Source organism: Cyclospora cayetanensis, unplaced genomic scaffold (assembly GCF_002999335.1).
Source record: "Cyclospora cayetanensis isolate NF1_C8 unplaced genomic scaffold, CcayRef3 CcayRef3_contig_220, whole genome shotgun sequence".
NCBI lineage: Eukaryota > Apicomplexa > Conoidasida > Eucoccidiorida > Eimeriidae > Cyclospora > Cyclospora cayetanensis.
In genome coordinates, this window is record NW_020312171.1 from 1 (window position 1) to 10,363 (window position 10,363).

Genomic DNA, 10,363 nt, shown 5'->3' on the forward strand with positions numbered 1-10,363 from the left:
AAAAAATAAATCTAGCCGAAAGTGTAGGATAATTTGTAATTGTGTGTCGTATGAGTGGTCTGTTGGCTTGTGGTTAGAGTTATTGTGAGAGGTCATGCATGATTATTTCTGTTGATGTGTCTGTGTCTTCTTTTGTCTTTTCTTTGTTCATGGTAGTTGTTTTTGTGGTGGGTGTGGTATTTTGGGTTGTTTCTTTTTGAGGTTTTTTTTGTGTTGTTTTTTGGTGTGTCTGTGTTTTTGTGTTGGTTTGTGTTTTTTTGTTTGTTTGTGTGTGTGTGTGGGTGTGTTTCTGTGTGTGTGTGTGTCTGTGTGTTTGTGTGTGTGTGTGTGTGTCTGTGTGTCTGTGTGTGTGTCTGTGTGTCTGTGTGTCGTTCGTTTGTCATGCGCATGTCTTGCTCTTGAGATGCTTCTTGGCCCCTTTTTCCTTCTACGTGTTTTGTCGGTGATGGATGCACGCGACCGTTGCCTCTTTTGCTGCAGGGAACTTCTCAGCCAGACAAGTCTCCTGCTGAGCTGCCTTGTTGGTCTTTGATACGCCCGTGGCTGTGTTTTTCTTCTTTCGCTCAGGCAACGGAGGTGTCAGATCCTTCGAAGTTTGGAGTTTTAGTTCACAACTCCGAGGGTCGCGTTCTAAGCTTTGCCGAGAAGCCCAAGACTTTTGTGGGCAGCTGGATAAACGCAGGCAAGCGAGTTGGCAAGTGTCGCATGCGCAGAGGCTCCTTGTGAAAAGGAGAGAAGAGGGAAGGAGGACGTTTTTGCAAGGGGGGGGGGCCTCTAGGGAGGAAAGATCACCCTGGCATGGCATGACAGGCGCTATGCGAGAACCCCACTCCGTTGTTGTTGCCTCTTCTAGAAAGCGCTTTTACTCCCAGCCAGACACAGACACATGAGAGCAGCAGGCTGTTAGCCGTCTGAGAGGGCTCCCGACCACTGCACTGTCCAGTCGATTGCGACGGCGCAGAAGCAAGGGGAAAAGGAGGAGAAAAGGCGGCAAAAGGGACGGAGGCTGGGGAGGGAAAAGAAAGGATATATACATATATATTCATATATATATATGTACATGTGTGAATGTGTGTGGATGAATCGATGGACGGTGCTGTAGATGCCGGTGCAATAGGATGCTTGTGCGAGGTTATCGTGAGAATGTTCATTGGAGGGGCTGTTCGTGTGTGTGTTTTGTGCTTCTCCTGTTGAGACATAGCGCTAACGAGGGGTGTTCTTCTCTTGTTGCCTACCAGCAGACGGGTGCTGTGTAGATAGAGGCTGCCTTTTCCGTCTGTTTTTTTGCCTCCTTCACGCCGCAGCAAGGCCCTTCTCTCAATGCATCGATCGACCTAGGCTGTCTTTCACGCCGCTCAAAGGCTCCTTATTTATGGACGCAGCACTTTAGCTTGCACCTGCATGTGCGTTTCAGGTGTCTACATTCTTAACAAGAGCTGCATTTCGAGGATACCGCTGGCCTACTGCTCTCTCGAGAAAGAAGTCTTCCCCAGGATGGCTGCGGAAGGCAAGCTGTTTTGCTGGAAGTTGAGTGGATACTGGTAAGCCTCGTTGGCTCTGTCTAGAGACAGTCCTTTTCCGAAGCTCCCTCTGTTTCTGAGAAGCTGTCAGCTTCCCACCTCTGCATTCTCCTTTCTCCGTAGGGGGACTGCTCCTCCCGCTGCCTGCCGCCCTTCTCCCCTCTCTTTGTCTAGTATGCCTGTGTCGACTAACCTCTCGTGTGCTCACTGCTTGTGTTTTCGCTTTCCTACCCGCTTGCTCCCTTGTTTGTCGTATGCTTTCTACTTGTCTGCTTGCTTCCTTGCTGCAACTCCTTTCTACTTGTCTGCTTGCTCCCTTGCTGAAACTCCTTTCTACTTGTCTGCTTGCTTCCTTGCTGCAACTCCTTTCTACTTGTCTGCTTGCTTTCTTGCTGCAACTCCTTTCTACTTGTCTGCTTGCTTCCTTGCTGCAACTCCTTTCTACTTGTCTGCTTGCTTCCTTGCTGAAACTCCTTCCCCCTCGAAGTCTTGCACTGAGTGTGAAACTAGGCTGTTTCGCGGTTCCTCGCAGCCTGTCGATGTGCTTTTCCTCCCCGCTTCTCTTCCCACCGTAGCTGTGTGTACATTTTTTTTTAATTTCCAGCGTGCGTGTTGCCTTGCAGGGCAGACATTGGCCAGCCGAAAGACTTCCTCAGAGGCATGTCGCTCTTCCTAGAAGATCTTAGGGTGAATCGTGAGACTCGTGAGCGCAAGGAAACTCCCGCCTCCGGCTCTCTGCCCGAAGAAAATCTCTCGAAAGATGACTCTCTGGAAGACTGCGCAGAATGCCCCGGATTAATTTGCATGCCATCGCAAGAACTCGCCTTAGTTGACGGCCCTCAATTCGTCGGGAACGTCCTCGTGGTGAGAGAAAGGGATATAAGACAGCCTTTCAGAGACACGCAGCCACACGATCCAAGGACCACACAGAAACACCGACGTACAACGAGAGAGACAGAGCGAGAGAGAGAGAGAAAGAGCGAGAGAGAGACGATACGTATATACATATATATATATATATATATGCATACATACATGTATGAACACATATGTACATACACATATGCATACATAAACACATATATATATATATACATACATACACACATATACATACTTTCACCACATATATATATATATATACATATATACACACATATACATACATAAACACATATATATATACACATATACATACCTAAACACATATGTACATACACATGTGCATACATAAACACATAAACATACATACACATATACAGACATAAACACATATATACACATACACATATGTAAGCACATATATATACATACACATATACATACATAAACATATATATATATACGATTACTAGATGTACATATATACACATATATGTACATCTAGACCTTTTGTCATAAAGAGGCGAAGCCACTAGAACAAAGTCTAGCATGACCCAAAGGCCTCTCGTATTGGCATTGTTTTGCCGATTCTTCCGATTCGTGGAGGCATCTTCTCTTCTCCGAGTTACGTTCGTGTGCATCTGTATGTGAATATGCGGCTGTATCGTTGATGTGGCTATTCGCCTGGCGTGTGGGAGCTTCTTTTGCTCCGCTTTGCCGTCTGTTTGAACGTCTTTTCTTCTCCGAGCAGCATCACGCAGTGGCCCTCTGTGCTGTGTGCTTTCTGCGTGGTGGTTGGTGGCTGTTTGAAGGATCCCTCAGCGGTGATTGGAGAGGGCAGCATCTTAGGCCCAAACGTAACAGTGGACAAAGACGTGATCATTGGAAGGGGCTGTCGACTGAAAAACTGCGCGCTGATGCGCGGCGTGCACATATCTGACTTCTCGTGGATCGATTCTTCTATTGTCGGCTGGCAGTCCTCTGTCGGAAAATGGGTAATGCAGAAACTAGCGTCCCTCATTCCACGTGTCCTTCACACTCGGCTGAGGAGCCGGCTAGCCAGCGCATGCGCCGGCGGCGTCTTTGCCTGGTATATAGTGTGGCTTTTCGTGGTCGTCGTGTTGTGGCTAGCTAGACGCACCATTAACCCGCTTTTCCTGGCCAGAAAAGCGGCAGCTTGGCTAGCTAGCTAGCTAGCTAGCCAAAAATATGCGTGCAGCAGCGCTTTTTGTCCCCCTTTGTTTCTTTGTTTGTAGGTGCGCGTGGAAGGCCTTACAGTCGTTGGGGAGAACGTGCATCTCCTCGACGAATGCTTCATCAACGGCGCCTTCATTCTGCCTCACAAGACTATAACCGAGTCAATTTCCGAGTCTGGGGCGATCATTATGTGAGTCCATGTTAAGCCAGCGCTGGGGTTGCTCCACTCGAGGGAAACATATCAGCATTCACTGTCAAAGGCGTTTCCCGCACACGAACGCCTTCTTGAGCCTCAAGCGAACCAACCTTCTTCAGGAAGAAGTCTCCAGCTGGCGGCCCGTCTGCTGTCTCGACACTTAGTTGACACTTAGTCTCTGCCGGAACGGCGGGGTGTTTGCTGCGGCTTTCTCTGTCTCTCTTGCTTGCGCTATTCGCCAACTAGGGAAGAAGGAGAAGGGGAGTGTAGGGTAGGAAGACGTTTAGGGGAATTTTTGCGGGCAGCGGGCCGCTCTCGTCTCTCTCTCAATCGGAAAGTTGTCTCTGTAGAGGGGGGGCAAGTAAAAAGAGACTCGGTAGAGAGAGATGTCAGGCTGTTTGTTTTTCTTTTTTTGCTTCCTCGGAGGGATAATGACGTGCGTGCTTGTGTGCATACACACACACGCACCAACGCCGCAGGAAAAAACGCGAGGGCCCCGCGGCTGCACTTTAAAGGGCCCCTTTTGGGGGCATGCATGCGAAACACCTGGGAATCCAAGTGTTATATATACGTGTTATTGGTGGCAAGGCCATTGCGCCACATTAAAATAGACGCGCCTTGGTCTCAGGATTGCCACCGTCTGTCACCAGAAAGAGGCCTCTTCTCCCCCGCTCCCGAACCCTTTTTTTTTCCTCTCTCTATGCGCACTTTGATGATGGCGGGTGTACAGGCAGATATACATGTATACACACACACACATTCGTCCTCGCAACCGACTCGCTTTAGCTCGCTACTGCCCTTAGAATTACTTGCACACGCAGCGAGAGAGAGGAAGAAAGCTAAAGGATGCTGAACGCTCCTTCTTCTGCCCTGTTTTCCCCGATTCTTTCCCCCCCTCCGCTGGGGGGCCTTATGGTTCCTCAGGCCTTTAGCCTGTATTTTACTGCCAGCCAAGATGTTTTTCGCCTGTCTCGCTTCACCAAAACTTTGTAGAATGTCGAAGTGGGCTCCTCTCTGTGTTTGCGGCCCACCACTTGACCTTCGGCTGCCCTACTCCCTTCACTTCGTGGTATCTGCAATCGTTCGTGCAGCGTCGCGCGAGCCAACCAGCACACACAGGCAGACAGACATCGAGAGGGACGTTGCAGAGAGAGAGAGACGGTGCAAAAAGAGTTGCTGCTGAAGAGAGCTGCCACCAACGCGAAGAGTTAGCGCACTAAGACGGCAGGAGCAGGCAGTAACAGGTGCCCGAAAAAAAAGGTATCATAAACACAAGCGAGAACACACTATATATATATATATATATATATATATATATATATATATATATATATATATATATAGACACGCAGGTAGGTAGCAACACATGCCCGTAAAAAGAGGTATCACAAACACGCGAGAAAGCAGAGAGACATATGTATAGATATATATATATATAGTAGAGACGAAGAGAGACACGGCACACACATACACCACCCTTCCCCCCCCCCCTTCGTGCAAGTTACCCTTGGCAGCTCCCAAAGCGAGTAAGCCTCTTGCCTGGGAGCCTCCACTGCTCAGGCAGTCAAATCTGCATGCGTGTCACGTCCTCTCAAGAGCATCGCACCTGTATTTTCTGTAAGTGTCGAATTTTAGCTGCTTTTTCCTGGTTGCCCAGTATCCGTGACGATGATACCACTTCCACTTGTTAGGCACCCAAGTCCCTGCAGCACAATAACGGCCAGCAATCGCGATTCGTATACGATGCATGCGTAGAAATATGTACATATACATATTTATATATACGGTTATGCAGCAGCTCGCTCTGGCGCCGAAAGATATTAAGGCTCCCTGAGAAGAAAGCAGTCACAGAACTGTCATTACCTCTCCATTTATTTCCTTTCCACAGAAGAAGCGCGCAACTCTCTACCGCCTCTTTAATGGCTGCAGCAGTGCCTCCCTGAGGGGGGCCCCTTCCTTCCTCAGAATGACCCCTCAGGGCCCCAAGGCCGCTGCTGCTGCTGCTGCTGCTGCTGCTGCTGTTGCTGCTGCTGGAGGTACACTGCGGAGCAGCAGCAGCGCCACCCCACCGAAACAAGCGCTGCAGCCGCAGCACTAGAGGGGCTCTGGGAAGTGCTGCCGTCACTGTAGCTGCTGCTGCTGCTGCTGCTGCTGCTGCTGCTGCTGCTCGAGCTGCGCCTTCGAGAGCTGTCGCGGTAGAATCCGGAGCACTGTGCAGCGGCTCCACTAACGACGCGCAATGCAGTCCTCGCCTGTTGCTGGGGGGCACCAGTCGCAGCTGCCGCCACTGCGGAGGGGAAAGGGGGGGGGCCCCCGGGGCCCCCCCCCTGCGTCGACCGGCGGGGGGGGCAAAGCAGGGAAAGACAGCTGGAAGCGCGGCTACGGGGGAGGCAGCAGTTCCCTGTGCACCCCGCGTTGCTGGAGTCAGAAGGTGGGGGCCCCTTTTCTCCAAGACGGCGGCCCCTCGCCGGAAAAGGGCCTCCTCGGGACTGAGCGCTCGGCTCGACAGCCGAGAGGGGCACCGCAACATCGCGGAGGGAGGGGAACAAACGGTGGAAACACCGGCGAAGGAGGCTTTTCACGAAAGGGGCCTTTGAGCAAGGAAAATGAAAGGCCAGTACCACCCCAGCCCTCGGCGGAGTCTCCCCGGGAGGCTCTGGTGCGTGGCTGCAGCGATACTGCTGAAGGCAGCGTCCACGCGGGAAGAAAGCAGTCCACGATCCGGCCGAATTCTTGCGCCGAAAAACTCCGCCTCTTGTTTTGCGGGGTGAAAAAATACTCAAGAGCGTCTGCAGAGAGGACGGTAACGCTCACTTGCCCTCCCTCGGCCTGTCCCCGCCCGCCTCCGCTGGAGGGGGCCCCCCTCGCCCCGCTGCGTTGCGCTCGACAGTGTCGAGAAAGCCTTCTGCCTGTGCTCTCCCAAGGATTATGCATGCAGCAAAGGGGCAGCATGCAATACCAAAAAGGATCGGCTGCTACCGCCAAAAGAAAGAGGGAGAGCTGCAGCATTCAGGGGTGACCACAGCTCGCTCGACGCCTGGCGGCGACGGTGTCTGTACACCCCGAGGGGCCGACCCGTAGGGGCCCCCCCCCCCGCCGCTTCCGGCCCCCCTCGGCGGGGCCCCCTTTCTGTGTCGTGAGCAACGGCTGCTGTCAAATTCTGTTTTTTTTTGTGTCTTTATCCCCTTTCACCTTCCCCGTCTTCTGCATCAGCAACGCCACCGGAGAGGGGAAGGGGGTCTTGTCACGCAATACAGCTCCACAGACAACGACCCCAGCCGACGCACAGAAGACGTGGCTGCCACGAGAAAGCTTCCCAGCCACAGACAGCGCGAGGGTAGCTAGCTGCGACGGGAGCACCAGCAGACACTGCAGCATCCTGCGAAAAAAGGCGAGGGCTTATCAGGTGCCCCATTCACCGCGCAGTGGCAGCGGCCAAAGAGGCAGCCGCTGCCGCCGCAGTCTCAGCATCTGCCTCTCTACTTCGTTTACTTTGGCAGCCTCGGCAACACCCAGAGAGGGCCTTCCCTGGTTATCGACCTGCACGGCTTGTTTCGCTCATCAAAATGCTGAACTGGTAAGGCTTCGCTGTGCCTCCTTTCTCTACCCGTCGCTCTGCATCGGCAACTCTCGCCACGCCTTTTCTCATGCCGCTTTCTCGCTCTTGCATTGTCTGCTGGCTGCCAAGGTTCGACCGGCTGTTGTGCTGGGTTCTATCCGGTGGGAGCATCCCTCTGCACGTCGCTTTCGTGATGGACGGCAACAGACGCTTCGCCAGGAAAAAGATGCAGAGCGCCTGGAAGGGCCATGCAGAGGGCGCTGAAGCTCTCAAGAAAGTGCGTTGCACGGCTTCCATTTACCAGTCCTCGTTGCTGCGGATAGCGCCCATGCAGCATCGTTGGTGGTGGGGTTGCTACTGGGGGTGGGGGTGGTGGTGGTGGTGGAGTTGGTGGTGGTGGTGCAACTGCCGCAAACACACAGACACGCATGCATACATGCACACGTACATACACGCATACACACATGCGGATATACATATATATATATATATATATACATACATGTAGACACATGCACCCGCCTTCCTTTCTGTCTGCCGGTTCCCCCTGAATTCATCCTGCTGGCTGCGCTGTGGCTAATTGCATTATGGGGATACAAAAACAGCAGCAGCAGCAGTTGTTGCTGCTGTGCAAGTTGTAGCTGTCATAGTAGTAGCAACAGGAGGAGTAATGGCAGCAGCACCAGTAACACATGCGTGACCTCGCATGTGCTACTGGTGCTGCTGCTCCTTTGCCTTTGCCCCTACACGTTTAGTAGGAAAGCGTTTAATGCATATTTGTGTGTGTGTCTTTGTGTATTTGTGTGTATTTGTGTCTGTGTGCATTTGTTTGTCTGTGTGTCGTTGTGTATTTGTGTGTCTTAGCGTATTTGTGTCTGTGTATTTGTGTGTCTGTGGGTATTTGTGTGTCTTTGTGTATTTATGTCTGTGTGCATTTGTGTGTCTTTGTATTTGTGTGTCTTTGTATTTGTGTGTCTTTGTGTATTTGTGTGTCTTTGTATTTGTGTGTCTTTGTGTATTTGTGTGCATTTGTGTCTGTGTGCATTTGTGTGTCTGTGTGCATGTACATATATGTGTATGTATGTACGTGTTTATGTAGACATTCGTGTGCCTGTCTATATTATATATATATGTCTGTGTTTATGTGTTTCAGATAGCTACTGCCTGTGCTGCGGTTGGTATTCGCGTGGTGTCTGTGTATGGCTTCGCTCTCGGCAACTTCCATCGCACCCCGGAGGAAGTGGAGGGGCTTTTGGGGCTTGCGGAGGCTATTTTTAAGGATCCTGACTGGATACAGTGAGTGGCGAGGATTTGGAGAAAGGGATTGGAGGTGTTGTTTCAGCAGTCGAGGTGTATAGGCATACCCAGGGGCCTCTCTTCCCCAGGGGTTCGAAACCTCCTGTGAAAGTTCGCGACTACCACCTTCTTAAGAGAGAATTTTTTTGCTGAAAGGATCTCATGTGTGTATGTGAATGGGTGTGTATGTGTATGTATTTGTGTGTGTGTGTGTGTGTGTGTGTGTGTGTGTGTGTGTGTGTGTGTGTGTGTGTGTGTGTGTGTGTGTATGGAGGTGTATATTGTGTGTATTTTGATTTGTGTATATTTTGAGATTGTGTATATTTGTGTACGTTTGTATTTTTGATAGGGGCTTTTTGATGTCTGAGAGGATTCGCTTAGTTGTTGTGGGTGACCTCTCATTTGTGGGAGATCGGCTGCGGGAGGCAGCAGCAGCTGCAGAACGTGAAACAGCAGGCAACGACAGACTCCTGTTGCGTCTCTGCGTATCGTACGGTGCAAGGCATGAGGTTCATAGGATAACTTCTCCGCTACATTTGGAGAATGAGGGTAGTGGGAGCGCAGCGCCTCAGTGGGCTGCACTTTCGAAGGCAGAGCAGCACTCCTCTAGACGAGGGTCAAACACCGCAATGCCCATCTGCCAGCAGCTACGCTCTGCACTGATTCAGGGAAAGTGGACACCAGACGAGCATTTGAGGTGTGTTTAGCATTAGCTTTAGGGGACGGAGTTCGCTTGCTGCCTGCCCCTCGTTAGCGCCGCTTGTTTTAACTCCCGCCGTCGCCGCCTTCGCTCGGGTGTACATACACCTGTAGACAGAGCGGAGGGCCTGCAGTATCCTAGGCACGCAGCAGCAGCGCCTTTAGACCTCGAGTTGGGGTGTCAGTGCTGCTGCTGCTGTGTGTGCTGCTGCTGCTGTGGGGTTGCTACACAGCCAACTGGGTACCGCCTTCTTCATGGCGCTGCAAGGGGGAAATTGCCCCCTTCCAGATATGCTCATTCGAACCTCTGGCGAGGCGAGGCTTTCGGATTTTCTCTTGTGCGAGGTATATAAGAATATATATAATTATATATACACACATGTACATCCCCATTCCCCAGCAACTCAAACACACGACACTGAGCACTGGCCTTCGCCGCTTTCCGAGCAAGAAAACCCAGTGCCGACAGCACTTTCTTCAAGCACCCCGCGACTACATAGACACGCATCGCGACTACCTACGCAGAGCGAAAGAAGACACGGCATGCAGCAGCCCTCATGAGCTCACTCGAGAGAAAGAGCAGGGAGGAGACGCTCAAGAGGAGTCTTCCTCGCTCCTTTTGTTTACGCAGGCATGCGAGCAGTTGAGGCTGCGCGGTCATGAGTCTGTTGGTGTGCTGCTGTGCTGTTTACAGGTGTCTGAGGGCTGCTTTTTCCACTTCGTTCCCGTGTTGTGGCCAGACGTGAGACCATGGCACTTGCTGCTTTGCCTCCTGCACAGGCAGCTGTTTTCTTTTGCTGCAGTCACAAGGGCAGCCGCAGTAAGCAGGCTGATTGCGCCGTCGTAGTCTGCGCTCGCTGCTCTGCTGCCTCTTGGCATCATATACCCGCTTTCCCTGCGGGTGTTCCTCCGTGCAAAATTTACGCGTCAGTGGGTCGTTAGGGAGCCCTCTCACGACGGCGTTCCCTTTTTTTCAGCAACTCAGCTGCTTTACTTCCCCATCATTACTGGGAA

General features: G+C 51.6%; 3 protein-coding genes across 3 annotated transcripts; 2 read left to right on the plus strand and 1 right to left on the minus strand.

The window, feature by feature from the left end:
- Positions 1–567: 567 nt before the first annotated feature.
- LOC34618767 (mannose-1-phosphate guanyltransferase beta) lies at positions 568–3,793 on the plus strand (the record flags this gene model as incomplete). Its single annotated transcript, XM_026338039.1, has 5 exons — positions 568–682; positions 1,415–1,541; positions 2,144–2,384; positions 3,215–3,397; positions 3,659–3,793. Coding segments are annotated over 5 exons (801 nt in total), but the record flags the coding sequence as incomplete, so codon positions are not given.
- Positions 3,794–4,771: 978 nt separating this feature from the next.
- On the minus strand, positions 4,772–7,173 carry LOC113147431. The gene is made up of 4 exons (XM_026338032.1): positions 7,044–7,173; positions 5,659–5,982; positions 5,402–5,498; positions 4,772–4,868 (listed from the first exon to the last, which is right to left on the minus strand). The coding sequence occupies exons 1-4, from the start codon at positions 7,171–7,173 to the stop codon at positions 4,772–4,774; spliced, it is 648 nt and encodes a 215-aa protein (XP_026193817.1).
- A 188-nt stretch (positions 7,174–7,361) lies between these two features.
- LOC34623665 (isoprenyl transferase) lies at positions 7,362–10,291 on the plus strand. The gene is made up of 7 exons (XM_026338033.1): positions 7,362–7,372; positions 7,484–7,631; positions 8,508–8,650; positions 9,000–9,266; positions 9,535–9,694; positions 10,044–10,091; positions 10,160–10,291. The coding sequence occupies exons 1-7, from the start codon at positions 7,362–7,364 to the stop codon at positions 10,289–10,291; spliced, it is 909 nt and encodes a 302-aa protein (XP_026193818.1).
- The last annotated feature ends 72 nt before the right edge of the window (positions 10,292–10,363 follow it).